We start from the raw sequence: 21,662 nt of genomic DNA, 5'->3' as shown, positions 1-21,662 counted from the left end.
AGACGTTAAGATTGGGCGTTTTGAAAGTGTAATTTAAAATGCGAATCATTTCGAGTATATGTATAAATATTTAACTTAATTAAGTTTAACGTTTATAAGGTGGAATTCAAGCACTTGTAAGTAACTTTAAAGGTCCATTTCAATATTTCCCAGCACGTTAAACTTAATTAAGTTAAATATTTATACATATACTCGAAATGATTCGGAAAAATTTGCTTTTTATCACATTATTTAATGGTTGTTTTTTTTCCAATCTTAATGTCTTCACGTTCTCTCATGTTTCATCCTGGAATTACAAGAGGCTCGTATTTGTTAACGTAATACAAGATAACTGTTCAATCAGACAGATATTTGTTGTGAAATGAAGTAGTTACAATTTCAAGCATTATTATTTTAATGTACAGGACATGAGATTTTTCTTTGAAGGAAGTTTGCTTTTATCTGTTTGCCTGTTGAAAAATGTTTTCACTTGAAATTACTGACAGATCCATAAGAAAATATTGCTTTATTAATTTAAACATTAAATAATATACACTGTGTTAGGTCTTGGTTCAATAGGCTATGTGCAATCATTTCAATATGTTTTAATAAACATTGAACCAGTCCGGCCCTCGGCTTGCAGCAAATTTGGGTTTTGGCCCTCGGTGTATTTGACTTTGACATCCCTGGTTAAAACGATTCTTCGCCATCACAGCTTGTTTTGGTCTACTGTGCATAAATACTGCATTGTACCAGTACGTTTCATAACATTAATAAAAACTTCAACCAAATTTTTACCATTAAAGTGCAGTAGATAGATTTCTTATTTTATGTACTTTCATATTTTTTTCTTTTTCAAAATAGAAATGTGACGAATACCCCCTTTTTTAACAGAATTTGTATTATTTTGTTTTCTTTATATTTTAATTTCCCAATAATATAAATATTCTCATTCATTCCTATTTCCATGTTTGAATATTCTCAGTCTGTGTGTAGGTACGTTTGTCAGCTTTGACTTAAATTTGTATTAAAGCCTTTCAAGAAATAGAGTTGTTCTATTAGTAATGGCAATTTACTTAAGGGGGCGTATTGAAATAAAATACAATTAGATAATCTTTGTTCTCCATTTACATAATCAACATGTATTTTTAATCATTGTGTTTTAAGTTCGAAAGCCAGTATCAATAGTCATCATTCATGCACAAATCAAGCCTTGAATATATTTCTGGCTTCATAAACATGACTATCAACATGCCCCCTCATTATGTTTTACTGCCCCCCCAAGCAAAGCAGTCCAGAACCGGGGCTGGTTCCTACCCACCTCTGTGAGTAGACCTGGGTTTATTAACAGTGAGGTTAATAGTCTCATGTTCCTCACCGTGCTGACGAGGCATACTATCAGAATACTAAGAACAGGGGAACCAATAACAACTAAGACAGACAAGAACCAAGGAACAAAACCAAACCAGATACAATGAACAATAGAACTACATAGAGCAGGGGTGTGCAAAGTTTCCTTACCCGCAGCCTCTGTTGGCCTTTGCCAATTGCAGCCAGAGTTCAAATTTTCACCTGCTCGCATTCAAAACACAGCTATTTCACCAGAAGATGGCAGTAGACTAAAAGCTATTTTAGGCTAAATATCACCAGAAGATGGCAGTATATACCAGTATTTTTTTTCTTATATAACATCAAATCCACCTGTGTTTTCCAAGAAAAAATGGAAACTCTCAGTAGTGATTTATAAAGTATATTAGTTATAAGTACACTTTACATTTGTCAGCAAAATATTGTGGTAAAATAATGAATAATGATTTATAATGAACTGTACAATCCATGCATGATAGTTTACACTCTATTACATATTACCGCAGTAAAAGGTCCTGAGAAGTATGTCATATATAAATCTAATTTACTATATATGCATCCTTATATTCATTATGTGCTGCATCCTTTGGCCTCATGTGCTTTTTGGGACCCCTGAGTCTGTATTCCAGGTCAGTAATCAAAGCTTGGACCCGACTGCTATCTCCAAGTCCTTCATAAATTCTGGGTAGTCCTCAAGCACTTGATAAAATTTTTCCACAGACAGAGAGAACAGCTGACATGTAGACTGTGCATAAGCGCCTTCCAGATTATAACCTCTGGTCAGGAGACATATCTCTGAAAAAAGGGGGGAAATTTAACAGTTTGAGATAACCTTTTTTGTAAATCACAAAGTAATTATCTGTGTTTACTGATTTTGACTAATTTCATAGATCAGACAAAGTTATTAGTAATATTACGAAAATGGTGAAACAAGTATTGTAGCATTTCTATAAATCTAAAGGACAAATGCCTCTTCTCATACCAACCTCCAAAATAATCCCCATCCTCTAGTTCCATCTTCATGGAGTCTCTGTGCAGGATTACGTGTCCTTGCTCGATGAAAAACATACGGTCACATGGATTATTTGGCTTCATGATGATGTCACCCTCCTGAAACACTTCAAACTGGAGCTCTAACAGGATGGTGTTGATGATGCTTTCACTGCAGTTTCGGAAGATGGGAACTTTTTTCACAAGGTGCGAGCACATGATCATCAAAATCTCCTTCAAAAATTCAGAGTTTGAGAACTTGTTCAGCACATGATCATCAAAATCTGCTTCAAAAATTCAGAGTTTGAGAACTCAGCATGAGGTTAACAGCACTCAGAAATTTATTCAATGCAAAATATGCATTTAAGTCACAGAGTGATATACCTCTTTAAGTGATGAAGACACCCAATTCATAATTTCCTCCTCATCATACCACTTCCCACCATAGCGGCTTTTAAAGTAATTGTTGACACGTGTACACAGGTCTCTGGGAAGCCTCATCTCTTTCATATAGCCTTTCAGATGATTGTTCTACAATACAAAAAAGATCACACAAATATCACTATTGAAAAAGTGATGAAATCTTCCCATCTCTTTAGAGCACTCTCTGTTCCTGTACCTTGCTAATAAATGTCCATGATGATATGTCTGCTTCGGTCATGAGGGTCACTGTGTTGGCGACCAGAAACGTATACATTATAGCTCCTGCCATCATACTGGAAACCACTACCCATAACTCCACCTCATCTAGAGCGAGAACAAAAAATACATTGCTGAAGATACTCTGTGAATTTGGAAGAAGTCAGAATGTTACATTTGTTGAGATTAGAAATGTAATATTTACTTGTTGGTAACCCGGAGGAACCATACGATGTTGCAGTCATATGAGAGAATGCACGAAAAACCCCAACTGTATACTTCTCTACCACTGTGGCATTCTGAAAAGTATACTTACATTTAACTTATTTTAACATTAAGATTAGTTTTCATCTATATGTCATTCAGTTATAAAAAATGCTTAACATGCTGTGTGAGAGACACAACCAAGTACCATGAGGTTTTCCCGTTGGAGCCAACAGTCTAAGGGGAACGCCTCCAGCATCGGCACGAAATACTGAATACAGCTATTCCAGTGGCACAGCAGGAAGATCACCATGAACAAAGACAGGACCCTGAAGAACACTCGAGAGATCTCCCGGTCTGAATTCGTAACCTGTTGAGTGAACAGGTACAAACTCAAAAATATTGATAAATATATTACACAAGATGTCAAACACACTTTATAGCTATCATGATATGGCCATTAAATAAAGAAACATAGTCCACTGAGGACGGAACATTCTGGCAGGACGATGGAGACACACACTAGCCTAAAACTTACTTGTTCCGCTTCATTTAAAAACCTCATCAGCCGGGACACGCGAAGCAGGCGAACGAGGCTCAGGATTTTCAGGAATGTAAGCAAGGATGACATTGAAGCGGTGTCCGCTGCAGAATGTGCACTAATGTAATACAGATTCTGTAAAAACAAGACGAGGGACGTATCAGAAACCTCTCTAAGAAACCTAATGAATTATTGTTTGTCTATTTATTATAGGAAAATATATAAGAACCTACCACAAAAAATACTATGCAGCCAACTGGAAAGGATGTAATCACATCTGCTACGAACCAACCCTGTAAATAATTCTGACGAATCTGAGAGAGTTCAAGAACGGCTGTCTGTGGGATGGACAGAATTGAATTGTTTTCAGTCAGGCAATATTTTAAGCACACGGGTCAGTTTTGTGTCTAGTTGAAATGGTTACCTCACTGTACTCTGGTACAATGCCCGTCCTGAAGTTCAGCCCGATGTCAATCAGGAACATAGTGTCTGAGAACACGTTAAATCCTCCCCAGCCTATGCCACGGTACCCATTCATGTAGGAAATCTCCATCGGAATCCCAAGCAGGTTCATAAATATAAGCACCACCATGAAAGTAATGTAGTAACTCCTGAACAAGCAAGAATCAAAACGGCTTACAGCACCATTCTCATGACCAGGGCCGGCGCCAGAACATATACAGTGAGGGGACTGTTAATGGGTCCTATTATTTACATTGAGGGGGCGGGACACCTCGCCTGAGGGGGCGACGCCCCCTTTTGCCCCCCCGTGGCGCCGGCCCTGCTCATGACATAACAAATAAAAGCTACACTAAAGCACATTTTGCACCATTGTTCTTATGGATGACCTGTACACCTATGCTACTTCACTGTGGAAACATGCACAGTGTCATAGTGTGTCAAACTTCTATTCAGAGTATAAGGATTTACACCACACACACACACACACTACCTGAAGATGCTGAACGGATGGATGACAAAGATGCCCTTTCTTCTTTGGTTGATGCATTCATTCTCCACAGCCACTTCACTGCCATAAACATGAAGAGACTGCCTGTTTAACTGGGGCAAAAGCAGACTCATCCAACAGTACTTGGTGAAATATCTCCTTCTCCCAGGGGCTTGTCTCTCCATCTCTGCTCTGTGACGTAACGTCTTTTCACGGCACCACTTTTTAAATCACTGCACTACTGAAATTATTATTTCTCTACTTTTTATGCCCACTGCTTCTTTTTGTTCTTTTCTTTTTATACACAGCACATTTGTTGTCCTGGCCCAGTCCAGGTGGGGTGTAGAGACGGCAGTCGGTGTCAGAATGCTCATTCTCTCTGTTCCTACACCACCGCCAGTGTCTTGATAATCTCATCAACTATTCAGTATTTCCGCTTCATGCACACACAAATGAGACACGTCTGGAAAGTCGACTGGCTCACTCACAATCGCGTGGTTTTGAATATCATGGTTATGTGTCATCTGAACCAATAGTTGGCTCTGACAAAATTGAACACAGAGGTTATTCTGGTGCTGAAATTATAGTTTTGCTACTTGTTAGAGCAGTAAGGAATGACTGGTGCAAGTGTGAAAAATGAATGAAAATAGGGGAATACACAAAAAAATGTACAGAGACCCCAGCAAAGCCAGTTCACCAGACATGGATTACATTATAATTGCAGTGTCAATGGTAAATCACTCAACCATCCTTTTAATCTTATCTTGTTTAATCTTAGGCCTAATCTGGTTTGGGGAAACCAGCCAAGTAGCATGATTTGTTTTGGGTGTTTTTGATGTGTCCAATATGGACATATGGTATATGCCACTGATTGAATGTTCTAATGAGGTAGCTCAGCATAACACTGCAGTGTAGAATTACAGAGCGTGTCAGAGCATTAAATCTTCACAACAGTGTCAAGGCTCAGGCTTCAATTTCAGTGCTGCATCCAAAATAATGCGAAAGGTTAACTGATCTGCAATTTTCACAAAGTACTAAACTTTTTTTAGTGTTACTGAAACATAACAATGAATTCACACATTCGAAGGGAGTTTGAGAAGAGTAGACTCACATTTCTACATATGTGTAAACAACAGTAACAATTAACATTTGTCCAGGTCCTCATCATGTCATTCAGCTTCAACATCAGGTGAGGAAGCACCGTGTTTCTGCTCAGCCTCTTTAATAAATACAAACACATTACATTCAGACATATTTAGCAAAGACATTGTAAAGACAGCAGAGATTTACAGAGTAGAGTGTAGGGAGTAGAGTGTACAGCATAGGGAGTAGAGCATATGGAGTAGAGTGTAGGGAGTAGAGCGTACAACATAGGGAGTAGAGCATAGGGAGTAGAGTGTAGAGCATAGGGAGTAGAGCATATGGAGTAGAGTGTAGGGAGTAGAGTGTAGAGCATAGGGAGTAGAGCATATGGAGTAGAGTGTAGGGAGTAGAGCGTACAACATAGGGAGCAGAACATAGGGAGTAGAGTGTAGGGAGTAGAGCGTACAACACAGGGAGTAGAACATAGGGAGTAGAACATAGGGAGTAGAGCGTACAACATAGGGAGTAGAACATAGGGAGTAGAGTGTAGAGAATAGGGAGTATTTTAGACCCATGGTCAATGCTAGAGAACCAAAATATTTTCTTCTCTTCTCATTCACAGCTACAAATTCCTTGCAGATTGTCTTTTTATCCAACAAATCAAGCTTATTATTTCCGATATACATGACAGATAGCGACATGGTTAAGTCTGTTTTGAGTCATTGTAGAGAGGAGCCACGTCTTGAGTCTGCGGAGGCCACTAAAACTTCTCTCTGCCTCAGGATGAAACAGGGACTACTAAAAGCAACCCGACCAGAGCTTCCACTTGACCAAATAATTCACATTCCTCTGAAGGCAAAGCACCAATGATCTGTACACTCATTGTACCAGTACTCTCCTAATAAGGTGATGCATAATATTTAAAATAATATAAAAACAGGTTTGATTATTATTATTATTTGTCACGTAGGGCAACGCCCCCTCTCGTAGCTGTCACTCTGGGTTCCCTCATGTCCGTGTTCCCTGCCTGTTTGTCCCGCCCTGCTCGTTGGTTTTGATGGATTCCTTGTTTGTTACCACGCCCCTGTGTCATTGTCATCACCTGTCCCTGGTTTAGTCCTGTGTATATTAGTCCCTGTGTCTCCCAGGTCTGGTTGTCGGTCTTTTTGTTTATGCCTGTGTTGTCAGATCTCGTTCATCGTGAGTACTGCCGTGTTGCGCCTTGTGTTACCCGTCACCCGTGTATTTTGCCTGCCCTTCCGTAGTCAGTCTTCCTTGTTGTTTTCTTTGTCCGTGTTCATGCCTTTGTACATTTCATGTCAGGATTGCCAACCCGTTATGACCCATGCCCGTTACATCGACTCTGCCTATGGAATTTCCTGTAATAAATCTCGCTCTCCTCAGCGCTTGTGTCCGCCTCCCTGTTCTGCCCCGCGCAGATCGTTACATAAAGACCGACCTTACAAGGACACAGCGAGGGAGCGAGACTCTGGTGAGTTTAATCGCTGTGATGAGATGTTGGCTGGTTCGGTCCAGTTCAACTCTCCGATATCGCAGCGTGAACGAACCAGAGACAGAAATTCCCCTGGCGCTGTGGGAACACGGAAGTCTCGACGCGCACCAACGAAAGCCCAGTCACTTTCGGTTTCGACTGGCTTTCGCGTCGAGACTCCTGTTGAGCGCTACGTGTCTGCCCGGCTTGATCACTATAGGGAGGAGAAACCTATAGTACAAGTCGCAGGCAGACGGATTGAGTGCACAGACTGGCATTTGCTTAACCCTCGGTTGGCTCTCGATGGCGTCTGCGAGCTCCCGACGCCTCAGAGGAGGCGGAGCCGTCGCAGAGAGAGCCACCGAGGGGCTTCTGTGTCTGTGTATTCTTCCAGGCTCACCCAGGACCCTGAGGAGGAGGACCTACCGCCGCTGACCCCGCCAGCTATACATCACGACACCCCCAAGTATTTTTTGGGGGGGAGTACAAGCCACGTCGGCTTGGCGGTCACGCCCCCCGATGACGTCAGTATAGTGGCTCCGCCCCCCGAGGACGTCGGCTTGGCGGACACGCCCCCCGAGGACGTCGGCTTAGTGGCTCCGCCCCCCGAGGACGTCGGCTTAGTGACTCCGCCCCCCGAGGACGTCGGCTTAGTGGCTCCGCCCCCCGAGGACGTCGGCTTAGTGGCTCCGCCCCCCGAGGACGTCGGCTTAGTGGCTCCGCCCCCCCGAGGACGTCGGCTTAGTGGCTCCGCCCCCCGAGGACGTCGGCTTAGTGGCTCCGCCCCCCGAGGACGTCGGCTTGGCGTACACGCCCCCCGAGGACGTCGGCTTGGCGTACACGCCCCCCGAGGACGTCGGCTTGGCGTACACGCCCCCCGAGGACGTCGGCTTGGCGTACACGCCCCCCGACCGCATCTCCTCACCCCAGGTTCCAGTTCCCGCGGCCCGTAGGCAGTCCGTGCCGGTTCCTGTCCCCGCGGCCCGTAGGCAGTCCGTGCCGGTTCCTGTCCCCGCGGCCCGTAGGCAGTCCGTGCCGGTTCCTGTCCCCGCGACCCTGGAGAGGTCGTCCACGCCGGTTCCTGTCCCCGCGACCCTGGAGAGGTCGTCCACGCCGGCGCCTGTTCCCGCTGCCCGCCAGCGGACCCTGCCTGTTCCCGCTGCACGCCAGCGGACCCTGCCTGTTCCCGCTGCACGCCAGCGGACCCTGCCTGTTCCCGCTGCACGCCAGCGGACCCTGCCTGTTCCCGCTGCCTGTCTGCCGGCTCCTGTTCCCGCTGCCCGCCGCCCGGCCGCACCTGTCGCCCCAGAGACTGTGCTGCCCACGTGTGGGCTTGGACTCAGTGTGTTGTCTGCTCCGCCCCGTGTTCCTGCCTCTATGCCTGTGTCCCCTTTGCTCCCGTGTTCCATCCCTGGTTTTGTTTTGGTTCCTGTCCCTGTGGTTGTGTCTGTCAAGGTCTGTGTTCCTGTTCCCGTGTCTGTTTCTGGTGGTGTCGTCTCTGTCCCGGTCCCCGTGTCTGTTCCCCAAGTTGTTACCCACCTTGTTCCTGTCCCCGTCACCATCGTCCAAGCCGTGTTTGCCTCAGTGTTTACCTCTGCCCTGTCCCCTGGCCCCGCTCCGGTGTCTGTCCCCGGTCCTGTCCTGTCCGGCCCTGCTCCTGTGCCTCGCCCTGGCCCTATCCGGTCTCCCTGTGTCCCGTGTCATGCCGTGTCCCAGGTCCCTCGTCCTATTTTGTCTGGTCCTGTCCCTCCGGTCTGTCCTGTGTCCGCTGTCCCTGTCCTGTCTGCCCTTGCGTGCCCCGGAGTGGCACGCTTTGAGGGGGGGTTCTGTCACGTAGGGCAACGCCCCCTCTCGTAGCTGTCACTCTGGGTTCCCTCATGTCCGTGTTCCCTGCCTGTTTGTCCCGCCCTGCTCGTTGGTTTTGATGGATTCCTTGTTTGTTACCACGCCCCTGTGTCATTGTCATCACCTGTCCCTGGTTTAGTCCTGTGTATATTAGTCCCTGTGTCTCCCAGGTCTGGTTGTCGGTCTTTTTGTTTATGCCTGTGTTGTCAGATCTCGTTCATCGTGAGTACTGCCGTGTTGCGCCTTGTGTTACCCGTCACCCGTGTATTTTGCCTGCCCTTCCGTAGTCAGTCTTCCTTGTTGTTTTCTTTGTCCGTGTTCATGCCTTTGTACATTTCATGTCAGGATTGCCAACCCGTTATGACCCATGCCCGTTACATCGACTCTGCCTATGGAATTTCCTGTAATAAATCTCGCTCTCCTCAGCGCTTGTGTCCGCCTCCCTGTTCTGCCCCGCGCAGATCGTTACATTATTATTATTATGTCTAAACTCTGTTGTATACTTACACTATCTCCACTCTTTTTTTTTTCTCAGGAGCGTTGTGTCCTGTGGTTTTATTTTTTTCTTTGGTGGCATGCTGAAATGAAATGACAAAAAAATTAATGTTTGGTTTCCTGACTAGACAAGACTAACATTAATGTTAGACAGTAAGGTTGTGTCCCAAAGGGCACACTCTGGAACATTACATACTGCACTACTGAAAGCACTTCAAACGATTGTGTCCTTTTATTTATTCGTTATATTTTATTTTTTACACATTCAGTGTAGTAGCAGTCTGCATTTTGGGACGTGGCCAGAGAGTAATGTAACTTTACGGCTTTAATATAAACGTTAGCTAACCCAAACCCTCCTAGTCTGTTATCATAACAGCATATTACAATAAAGCTGTTTTATTGTCATGTATATGGTCAGCCAGGGGGCGAGAGCTCGGGTCAGTGACGCTATGAGTGCAGGATATTTCTGAACAGGCATCTCAACACAAGCGAAAGACCCAGAGAGCACCTAACAAGTTGCTAACAACAAACACAGCGCGTGAATTGCGAACGCTGCCAAACCGCGTTTTTAGAATAAAAGAGTTTCCGCTTTTTCTGTGGTTTAATTTTCGGGTGGGACAAATCTACCTGTTTGTGATATTGGGTATCACACCCGGTTCCTACGCAGTGACGGTATATATAATGGATGGTACGCCACCATTTTAAAAATTATTTTATTTTATTTTTTTATTAAATCACACTTCACAGAGGTAAGTATACAACGAACAGTATACAAATAACATACAAATGAGCCAGATGAGCCAGGGGTTATCTAGTTGAAGAGATGGCTATCAGCAGTAGATAAATCAGGTCTTCCAGGGAAGTTCAAGGCATGGATATACCAACATGGTATCCTGCCAAGACTGCTGTGGCCATTGTTGCTGTATGAGGTTCCCACAACCATGGTAGAGGGCTTTGAGTGCAACATCAGCCAGTACCTGAGAAGGTGGCTAGGTCTGCCAAAGAGCCTAAGCAGCATTGCTCTGTATGGGAACTCCAACAAGCTGCAACTTCCTTTTTCTGGCCTAGTAGAGGAGTTTAAGGTCACAAGAGCCAGGGAGGTGATGCTTTATAGAGACTCTGCTGACAACAGAGTGTCCTCAGCAGGTATCACAGTCAGGACCGGAAGGAAGTGGAAGGCACAGGAGGCAGTAGAACAGGCTGAAGCAAGATTGAGGCATGGCATCTTGGTTGGCACAGTGGCAGTTGGTCGGGCTGGGCTAGGTAGCTTCACACGACCATGCTACGAAAAAGCCCAGGGGAAAGAAAGACGCCAGATGATCCAATCAGAGATCCGAGCAGGGGTGGAGGAGGAACGCCGCAGCAGGATGGTTGGCATGCGCCAGCAAGGAGCTTGGACAAACTGGGAGAATGCATCTGCACGGAAGATCACCTGGACAGAGCTTTGGAAGTTAGAGCCTGCACGACTCAAGTTTTTGATCCAGTCAGTGTACGATGTCCTTCCAAGTCCAACCAATCTCCATTGCTGGGGATTAGCAGAAAAACCATTGTGTTCACTTTGCCATGGTCGAGGCTCCCTGGAACACATCCTAAGCTGCTGCCCAAAAGTTCTGGGAGAAGGGAGGTACACCTGGCGTCATGACCAGGTGCTTAAGGCAGTATCAGAAACCATCTGCACCAGAATTCAGCAAACAAAATGCCAGCTCCCAGGAAGGCATAACATCACCTTCATCAGGGCAGGAGAAAAACCCCAAGTGGCACACAAGGCCCCAACTGGGCTACTAGCCTCAGCTAATGACTGGAAATTAAAAGTGGACCTTGGGAAGCAGCTGAAATTCCCAGAGCAGATTGCAAGAACACGACTTAGGCCTGACTTGGTACTAACATCGGAGTCCTCTAAGCAAGTAGTGCTGCTGGAGCTTACAGTCCCCTGGGAGGAAAGGATGGAGGAGGCTCATGAACGAAAGAAGGCAAAATACCTGGACCTGGTAGAGATGTGCAGAGAAAGTGGCTGGCGGGCCCGCTGTGAGCCGATAGAGGTGGGCTGCAGGGGTTTTATAGGACAATCAGTGCACCGGGCATTCAAGCTCCTTGGCATTAGAGGGTTGGCTGAGAGAAGAGCCACAAAAAACATCAGTGAGGCAGCAGAAAAAGCCTCCAGGTGGCTGTGGATCAAGAGGGGAGAAGAATGGAGTAGCATGCTGCTTGGACACAAACCGGGGACTGATCACCCCCGGTTGGGTCGCCCAGGTGAGGGTGTCTGATGATTTAAGACCCGAAACACCGAATGCTCCTGAGTTAATCACTGACGATGTGTCCAAGCTGCACCGGCAAGGTGTTTCAATTGCTACATTAAACAAACAGGTTATAAGTGGAACATACTGTTGCGTCTCACTAGACGCATTGGAAGGACGGACAAAAAGGCATTGCAGTCAATGATTTATTAAGCAAACTTACACAGATTATTAATGTCAACAGGCTGTCGAGCTAACAAAGCTATCGGGATTCCGCTAACTTCTGAACTCACTCACAAAAACGTACAGCCACTCTCTCTCTCTTTTCTCCACCCCCCCACACACAGCCGTGCTACCTAGCCCAGCCCCCCTATGCTTTTTTCCCCAATCACATGCTTGTTTCATGCTCTAAACCAGACCTGGGCAAACTACGGCCCACATCCGGCCCGTTGTGCGTCCCTGTCCGGCCCGCGAGAGGCCAATCATAAATGAAACAAATATCTATGTCGTGCGTGCAATAAAACTGTGATGCTTTTATTTTGAAATCGCTACGTTTGTGTTAATTCCGTATGGACGTACGTGCGCGTGTGTGAGATGTGCGAGAAACAGTAGGGTTAGGTAGGTGATCAGCGACAAGTTAAGGCTGAATTTATACTTTCGCTAATGAACATAGCGCGAACCTCCGCGAACAGCGGAACATTTACGTGACAAATTTTAATGTTGCATTGTGTTTCAGGTTTGAAATGTGCTGGAATTTAGGCTAAAGTACTTGAAAATGCTTGAAATTGTGACTGTATTTCGATTCACAACAAATAGCTGACTGAACGGGGGTAATTCCAGAAAGCGGATTTAGTGACGAAACCGGGTAAGTAAACTCAGAGTTACCGAAAACTCAGGGTTTTCTGCTCCAGAAACCGAGCTTAGAGAGAACCTGAGTCAGCTGGGAAATATTGAAATGGACCTTGAAAGTGCCGTAGAAGTGATTTAAAGGTAGGTTTAAGCCTGGTTTATACGTGACGCGGCGCGAGGGTCCGTGCGGTGAAAATGACGTAATTGCGGTGACTCCGCCCGTGTGCGAGGGTCTCGCGCGCTGTCGATGAACAAAGTCATGTTTGCAGGGTTTATACATCTTTACAAGGTGGAATTAAAGCACTTGTACGTCACTTTCAAGGTCCATTTCAATATTTCCCAGCACGTTAAACTTAATTAAGTTAAATATTTATACATATACTTGAAATAATTAGCTTTTAATCACATTATTTAATGGTGGTTTCAAAACGCCCAATCTTAACGTCTTCGCATTCTCTCATGTTTCATCCTGGAATTACAGGAGGCTCGTATTTGTTAACATAATACAAGAAAACTGTTCAGTCAGACAGATATTTGTTGTGAAACGAAGTAGTTACAATTTCAAGCATTTTCAAGTATTTAGCTTAAATTCCAGCACTTTTCAAATCTGAAACAAAAAGCAACATTAAAATTGGTCAGGTAAATGTTCCTTCTCCTGTTTTTGAGGGGTGTTTCTTTACACTAACACATCGTTTCAGACAACACTGCACAGAATGTGACGCGGCAAGTATAAACGCCTCTGCCGTTCGCGGAAGTTCACGCGAGGTGGGCGGAGCCACCGCGATGACGTCATTTTCGTTTGTGTGGCCCTCTGACACAATTCAGGTTTCTCATGTGGCCCCTTGTAAAAATTAATTGCCCACCCCTGCTCTAAACACAACGGAACATTCTCAACTGTTAATAAAACATGAAGATTAATGCAGATTCGCTACACTGCCCTCCCCTTATTAAGTTCCTCGCCCGAGGGATCAGTGACAAAGTCCCTGAGTTGATCAGGGGGCCTAATCAGTCGCTGGGGCCTACTGGGGTTGAACTGAAGGGGTTGAGCTTGCTGCTGAACAGGGGGTGAGTTTGGTGATGTAGTATTCTGACTCCTGTGGGAAGGGGACGAGGGTCCAGGGCGAGGATGGGGGCATGCATCCCCTCTGTATGGGGCCAGCCTGTCCCTGTGGAGGGCCACCCGTCTATTCCTAGGTGTCAACTGAGCCCTGTACACCACCTCCCCCAATTTTTCAAGAATTTCACACGGCCCCACCCAATGACAGTCCAGTTTAGGGCACCGACCCTTCCTCCTTTTTGGACTGTACACCCACACCAGGTCCCCAGACCTAAAGTCCTTTCCTCTGGCCCTAATGTCGTAGTTCCTCTTCTGTCTAATGCCCGCTTTCTGAAGCTGGTCGCGAGCAAACACATGAGCTGACTCCATTCGGTCCTGGAGCCTCCTTGCATACTCTTGTCCTGGAGGAACTGCTGGTGTGTCTGGGGGTGTGCCAAAGACAATTTCTGCTGGTGTCCGCAGCTCTGGAAACCTGGAAAACCAAACCTGGAAAACATGCCCTCTAGCAGGGTGTCTGCAACAGTCCCTACCTCCTGATTTGGTATGGTGTAGGCCTCTGGCCATTTTGTAAAATAGTCCACAGCAACTAGGACATAACGGTTCCCTTTTTCTGAACGGGGAAATGGACCCATTATGTCTACTGCAACTCTCTCCATTGGGGCCCGTACTGCCAGCTGTTGGAGCTGGGCACGTGACTGTTCTGGTGGGCCCTTGTGAGCGGTGCAAAGATCACACCGGCGGCAAAAGTCCTCAACGTCCCTCCTGAGCCGGCCCCAGTAGAAACTCTGCCAGAGGCGACGGAGCGTTTTTGAGACTCCGAAGTGTCCTGTTCCAGCTGACCCATAACAGACCTTCAGCACCGACTCTCTAAGTGTCCTGGAGACCACTGCCTGCCACCTCTCCTCCCCTGTGGCTGGCTCTTTTCAAGCCCTCTGGAGCACCCCATCCTTCACCCAGAGAGCCGAAAACTTTACAAACAGTCCTTTAGCAGCAGGGGAACAACCAGCAATCTCACTCCACTGTGGTTTTTAGCCTGACTCCACCCTCCGCAGCACTGGTTGTAAGTCTGGATCTTGCTCTTGTTGGGCTCTCCACTCTGAGGAATCAACTACCCGTGTCACTCTGCAGTGCAGCATATCTCCATCTCGTGTGAGGTCCTGCTCCTCTTCAGAGCGGAGCTCGTTCTCCCGGGTCTCTCTCGTTTCACAGTAGTGGCAGCCATCAGGGGCGCAGGGACGCCTAGACATGGCGTCTGCAGTGGTGTGACGAGTTCCAGCTCTGTACTCCACCTGGAAGACATGCGGTGCCAGTTCTTCCAGCCAGCATGCAATCTGCCCCTCCGGCTCCTTGAAGGACATTAACCACTGGAGAGCTGCATGATCAGTCCAGACAGTGAACGGTAGGCTGCAGAGATAGTACCTGAAGTGGCTTATTGCTCTTACAATAGCGAGGAGCTCTCTGCGTGTGACACAATAGCGCCGTTCAGCGTTATTGAAAGTCTTACTGAAATAAGCCACCACTTTCTCTCCCTCCTGACCCACCTGGCTCAGCACTGCTCCCATCCCCACATTGCTGGCATCTGTATCTAGAACAAAGGGCAAGTTGGGGTCTGGGGGGGTGAGAATGGGAGCCCCTGTCAAGGCCCTCTTCAAACAGCTGAAAGCCTGTTCACACTCTGGTGTCCAGACAAAATCACTGCCCTTATGCTGCAGGCGTAATCCCAATCCTGTGGCCCAGAAACTCCAGTTCTCTCTGCATAAAGCAGCACTTGTCTGGGTGGAGCTTCAGACCTGCTGCTGCTATTTTTTGTAGGGTCCGCCGCAGGGATACCAAGCCGGTCATGAAGGAGCTCCCGTGGACAAGAATGTCATCTAGGTATACTAGGCACTAAAGTGGCTGGGGCATTGCACAAGCCGAAACTGAGCACGCGAAATTGCCATAGCCCTCTCCCAGTGCAGAAAGCAGTCTTTGGTTTAGCGTCAAGGCTTAGGGGCACCTGCCAGTACCCGCTGCGTAGATCCAAAGAGGAGAACCAGGACGAGCCAGACACCAAGTCCAGTGACTCATCAATGCGGGGCAGCGGGTACGAATCCTTTTTTGTGACGCTATTCAAAGGTCTGTAGTCCACGCAAAACCTCATTTTTGGGCTCTTTTTCTTGTTGACCATCACAACCCCGAGGCCCAGGGACTGTCAGAGGGCTCAATGATCCCAGTCCTTAGCATCTCGTCGATCGCGCTGTCAGCGGCTGCCTGATGGGCAAGGGGAAGACGGCGAGGGCGCGTTTTGATGGGCATTGCGTCTCCCGTGTCAATTTCATGCTGCAACAGGTGTGTCAGGCCCACTTCCCCCTCCGTTAATGCAAAAATGTCTTTGAACTCCCACAGTACTTCCCACAGCTCCTTTTGCTGCTGGGGTTCCAAGTTATCACAATTCCGCTCCCATACCTCCCTTACTGCTGCCAGCCTATCTACCACCCCCTCCCCCCCAGATTGTAGGTCAAGGGCTGGGGGATGCACACTAGCTGGAGACTGGGGTGTGGGAGGCAGGGAGGTTGGGGATGAAGTGGGGGTTGAAGGGAGATCTGAAACATCTGCTGTTCTTGTGGTGGTTGGGTGTAGGCATGGGGTCTGTGTGGGGCATACCATTTCGACGGTGGGACCCCCTGGAAAAGTCAGTGTGTCCTCTCCCAGGTCCAAAACACAGCGGGTAGCCCGAAGAAAATCTAGACCTAATATGCATGGGTCTTGTACTGCTGCAAACCACACCTCAAAGTTCACTGATATTACCCCCACCCGAACAGTGATCACCCCTTTTCCAAGCATCGGGGCTAGCTCACCAGTCACTGGCCCAAGTTTAACTACAGTAGGCTCTAAACATGTTTCAACTGGGACCAGATCAGGTCGCATCAAAGTAGCAGTAGAGCCCGTGTCGACCAGCGCCACACATGGGGTGTCTGCCAGGGTGATGGGGACATGGCAGAAATTTCCCGTGTGCGTCCAGCCCACGACCCGTGCAGACTCCACGATGTCATCTCCCTCGGGGTGGAGTTGAGATCCCTGATGCCTCTGTTGGGCTCCATCCAGCAGAGGCAGGTGGGACACAGACGCAGGGGTCTGCGTCGTCCCGTTTATACAGACCCCGTGTCGTTTCCCTGCCCACCAACTTGCCTAGGGCACTGCACGCTGATGTGACCGGCCTGACCACACACCCAGCACCCGGGAGGGCCCCGGCATGGGCATGGACGAGTCCCGCCGCGTGGTGACTGCAGCGACACTGCACGGATCAGTTCCGTTAACTCAGCAGCCCACGCTGGTTTCTCTTGGCCTGAGGTCTCTTGTACCACATTCCTCACAATGGGGCCAGCGCCAGCGTCTGCAGCTGCTCCCACGCCTCTCTCTCTAGGGCCAGCTCCAGTGCCTCCTGCAGCGTGCGAGGATGGGCCAGTTGCGTCTGTATACGCAACTCTCTAGGAGTTATGGCATGGATGAACTGGTCTCTGGCCAGCTGGCTTTGCACGTCAGCAGCCATGTGCGAATATGCCCTCCTAGTTAGGGTTTCAATGTCGTTGGCCAGTGCACATAGAGGCTCTCCATTCAGCCTCTGCCTGCTTACCAGCCCTGAGCGCAGAACACCAGCCTGGTTACACTGTTCGAAACGTTGTTCCAGAGCCCCCACTAAAGGCCCATAGTCATCCCTTTCAGCTGGGCTTAGCAATAGCAAGCATGTTAGGGCTTCATCAGTAAGGCACAGAGCCAGCTGAAGTGCTTTCATGTCTTCCGACCAGCCTGCAGCCCTTGCTAGCAGTACAAATTGGGCATGGAAAGCCTCCCAGTCCGCTCTACCAGAGTATTTTGGCATTTTCACTTGGAGCTGGTTACCATGGTTGCCATCTATGTTTACCTTAGGTCGTGCGTCGCCGCCAGGTTTCACGCATGCGAGGTCCTCCTCCTTCACCGAGCAGAACCCAGCATCGGCAGCTAGCCTCCTGGCTGTCTGTCTCACACGAACGGCATGCTCTGAAGCACGCACAGAGCTCATCCCAAGCCAGGAAGCACTAGCGTACTCGTCGTCCATCGCCTCCTCTTTAACACGCAACGCGCTATTCTCGCTTCGCTGTGCGGTCATCTCGCTGGTTGATAATGCTAGCAAGCCTGGTCCGAGCTACACGTAGCTACAGCGAGTGGAGACTTTACTCCGGTCGTTTACTTCTGACACCAATGTAGCGTCTCACTAGACGCATTGGAAGGACGGACAGAAAGGCGTTGCAGTTAACGATTTATTAAGCAAACTTACACAGATTAATAATGTCAACAGGCTGTCGAGCTAACAAAGCTATCGGGATTCCGCTAACTTCTGAACTCACTCACAAAAACGTACAGCCACTCTCTCTCTCTCTTTTCTCCACTCCCCCACACACAGCCGTGCTACCTAGCCCAGCCCCCCTTAGCTTTTCCCCAATCACATGCTTGTTTCATGCTCTAAACACAACGGAACATTCTCAACTGTTAATAAAACATGAACATTAATGCAGATTCGCTACAATACATTCAAAGTTCTGATAGCCTTCTTGTTTGTTAAATCAGCAAGCAGTTTGAAATAATATTGGTACGCCACCGTTGACTCCCATTGTGAACTTTTGAAGCCACCAAGATGGCCGCACAGACACCGCCATCTTGGATGCGCTTGCGCAGTAGATGAAAATTGGAGCCAGAGCATGCGCATTAGAACCAGTGACCGTATATATATATATACGGTCTCTGATTAGAACCGGTAGGCAGGACAGTATCTCCGCCAGAGACCATATCTCCGGCCCAACATTCGTTAGGATACGCCCACCAGTATAGACACTTTTGACGTTTTACAAAATAAACAAAGGTAAAAGGTTTTAATACTGCTGTCGAGAGTTTTGATAGAGTTTTGCTGTTGAGCATGTTCACGTTTGAGCGTCTGGTATTAGATGTCAACCAACACAGCTATTAACTGTCAATCACCTTATCGCCACACCCCTCTAAATAACACTTAATAACTTCTATAAAATCTGTGTATCGTAGAGAAAAACATTGGGAGAGACACTAACGCAATGGGGTCTTATAGAATTGACAAAATATAATTGCTCAAAAAACGTATTTTACGTGTAATAAAAATTCAAAGTTTCTCGTCCGGCCCGTTCACTTACATGGGAATGGGCGGGGTTAAAAGTTGTACTGCAGCCAGCCACTAGAGGGCAGCTGACTCATGGAGGCTTCACTTTTCACTCCATGATTAACACATACCCTCGTAATCTCGAGACAAGGCACAGGTGCGACTACGAACACGCTCACAAACGACCCACACCAACGGAACTACAAACATGGACATAACTGCACGCAGACGACATAGCGACACGCCCACAGGGAAGGGTCCGGAGCCGTGACAGAGCCCGCCACCAGGGGCGCCACTCCCGGAGCGTCCCGCGCAGCTGGAAAGCCCCGAACCTATACCGAGGGGCAGGTCCGGAGCCACCAGGATCACGAGATCCGAGAGCCGTTTCCCCCGATGGTGGGAACCGCCACGAACAGCTCTAGAACACCCTCCCTGGGAACACAGGGGAAAATACCTTCAACACGGGCACCAGTGGCGTGCACACATAGACATCAGGTGCTAAAGCACCACCAACTCTGCCCTGTATCAACGAAAGTGCCCTTTTGAAACTTCGTTTTTTTTTTAACTATTATTATCATTTTACTGAGGTCGGTTTGAAATGATCTTTTGAAAACCTGAGCGATTAAAAACAATGCCCTGAAATGCGCCACTACCTCGCACACACCCGACCTCTCTCTTCCTCTCCACCAGACGCTGCAGCAGCAGTTCAGTTCAGCGAGTGGAAGGAAGCATCTTCAGCACAGCACACACGGTCACAGATAGACTTCTTCTCCCGTGCCCCACCAGCCAGGTCACATACACATCAAGTAAAATGTTTCATACAGCACCAAACTACTAAGCATTTTTAGCCGACTGGTCACCTGATAAACTAGTCGCTTTAGCCCAAATCAATGATAGATAACATGAGGACGACCACATACAAATAATTAAGGTAGAGTTTGCAAATCTATGTGTTAAGCTGAACGTCTTCTGTTGTATAGGTTTTGCTAGGCAACATAAATTAACACATTCGTTTGTGAAAGAAGAAACGGGAAGTTCCCCATTACCTGTGAAAAGTGCCCATCTGCATTCATGTAATGACAACACTCAGTAGCCTTCTCCTACTTTTTGGTCTTTTTACTGTCTTAATTGTAGGCCTATATTGATTGACTAATTGCAAAATATATGCAACAAGGCCTGCAGACAGTGGAGGGTAAACAGAAGTTAACTGAAGGTCTTAACAATGACTGTATATAGTTAATATTGGATATGAATTTAATCAGTTGGCTGCGTGACTTTTTACCATTGAAAACTCACGTTTAGAGAATGTTACAAATAAAAGTCAAATTTCATTCAACATGTGCTTGTAATTTTTTTTATAATGAAGTGCTCCACGAGTGCTAAAAAGTGCCCTTCACTCCCCCCCCCCGAGCACTTGCCCCCCAAAATGTCTGTGCACGCCACTGACGGGCACATGCACAAACACACACACCGGACATAAAGGGCACAAGAGGAAACACACATTAAACATAAAGGGCACAAGAGGGAACAGGGGGTTTGGGGAAACACGGGAATAGACAAACAAATAGGCACAGGCAGCCACGGAATTGCGCTGGCTGCCTGCCACAGCGCTAGCGGTGGCGCGATCCCTCCTGGGGTTGCAGGCGAGACAGGCGGCGGAGTCCCTCTGGTCTTCGGGACCGGCTTCCGAGCACGCGTTGCGCTGCTCGGTGCTCCCGCTGGACAAATGCCCGGTTTCTTCTCCCGGGGCACTCCGGGCGCCTTACTGGGCGGGAGCTACCGGGGGGGCTTGCTCTTCGCCGCTCACTGGCCGCTTTACGTGACGCCTCCGAGGGCACTCCGAACCCCCACCTCGGACCGCGGGCTGTGCTGTTGCCCACTCAACAAGCAGTCCTGTGAAAAATCGAGAGGTCAATTGATAGAGGTAAGTTAAAAAATTTTACTAAACCTGAAAAGAGACTTTGCATGCTGAATGAAATTAATCGCAAATTTTCCTTGCATAAGCAACTCTCCTCGCGCGAGAGAGTAGTTTTGCTCGCGCGAAAGTAGGTTTGCTCGCGCGACGAAGCTCTCTCCACCCGCGAGCATTTTTGCTCGCGCGAAGTGCTTTTCCGCGCTTGCGATTTTTGAATTGGACGTGACGTCATACACCATTGATCACAGACGTCGCACACAGACTTGATTCCATTTGTTCAGAGATTTTAATCATTGTTCTTTAAATAAGACTCATCACCTATGAACTATAAACCTGTTCGGAAGTCCAAAATCAATTATAAACAGTATGTCGCAAAATAAATTAAACCCCAACCAGTCGTGACTTATCTGCGTGTGCTAATCAATACAGTTAATATCGAAGGGCAGCTGCTATCAGCTGAACGCACAGCGGGTTTCTGTTTGTCTTTTTGCTCTGCAGTTATTTGGACATTTTTAAACCGCTTGTACGGGTTGTTTTACGTAGGCCCATCACGTACTGTATAGTCATGCAAATACAGAAAGAAAAGCATAATCGGCCTTCGTTTTGTTTTCTGCGTTGTCTCTTAACAAAACAAACAATTTAAAAAAATGAGTGATGTTTCTTTGTTTTCCCGTTAAAAATATTGCTTACTAAGTGTAAAAATTGAAATTATTTCCCTCCAGTTGCTCGAGGTAGTCAGCATACGAAATAGCATTACGACTAAAACAAATCTCATATTTCCACACTTGTAGTACAAAATCTCGATATATGAATCTCCCACTCCTCAAACTAACAAACAGGAAAATATTGTATATGGAATATAGAAACTCCCAAACTATT

At 47.2% G+C, this 21,662-nt stretch overlaps 1 protein-coding gene across 2 annotated transcripts; it reads right to left on the bottom strand.

The window, feature by feature from the left end:
* Window positions 1–1,780: 1,780 nt before the first annotated feature.
* On the bottom strand, window positions 1,781–6,566 carry LOC143511577 (potassium/sodium hyperpolarization-activated cyclic nucleotide-gated channel 1-like). Of its 2 annotated transcripts, XM_077001171.1 has the most exons (11): window positions 5,782–6,566; window positions 4,674–4,751; window positions 4,146–4,332; window positions 3,955–4,059; window positions 3,719–3,856; window positions 3,389–3,550; window positions 3,182–3,275; window positions 2,957–3,084; window positions 2,722–2,868; window positions 2,334–2,571; window positions 1,781–2,142 (listed from the first exon to the last, which is right to left on the bottom strand). In XM_077001171.1, the coding sequence occupies exons 1-11, from the start codon at window positions 5,817–5,819 to the stop codon at window positions 1,985–1,987; spliced, it is 1,473 nt and encodes a 490-aa protein (XP_076857286.1). In that variant the 5' UTR covers window positions 5,820–6,566; the 3' UTR covers window positions 1,781–1,984. The 2 variants fall into 2 exon arrangements, with proteins under 2 accessions (XP_076857286.1, XP_076857285.1); XM_077001170.1 differs by lacking the exon at window positions 5,782–6,566 and having other exon boundaries at window positions 4,674–5,464.
* Window positions 6,567–21,662: the final 15,096 nt, after the last annotated feature.

Source organism: Brachyhypopomus gauderio, chromosome 4, assembly GCF_052324685.1.
Source record: "Brachyhypopomus gauderio isolate BG-103 chromosome 4, BGAUD_0.2, whole genome shotgun sequence".
Lineage (NCBI taxonomy): Eukaryota > Metazoa > Chordata > Actinopteri > Gymnotiformes > Hypopomidae > Brachyhypopomus > Brachyhypopomus gauderio.
This window is presented reverse-complemented; position numbering and strand designations above follow the sequence as displayed.

What these genes read in the sequence shown, in the direction of transcription:
- LOC143511577 (XM_077001170.1), bottom strand. Translation starts at nt 4,855, where the DNA reads ATGGAGAGACAAGCCCCTGGGAGAAGGAGATATTTCACCAAGTACTGT. An exon ending in CATCCGTTCAGCATCTTCAG is followed by an intron (nt 4,333 to 4,673) that starts GTAGTGTGTGTG and finishes TTGCTTGTTCAG; the next exon opens with GAGTTACTACATTACTTTCA. An exon ending in TTGTACCAGAGTACAGTGAG is followed by an intron (nt 4,060 to 4,145) that starts GTAACCATTTCA and finishes TCCATCCCACAG; the next exon opens with ACAGCCGTTCTTGAACTCTC.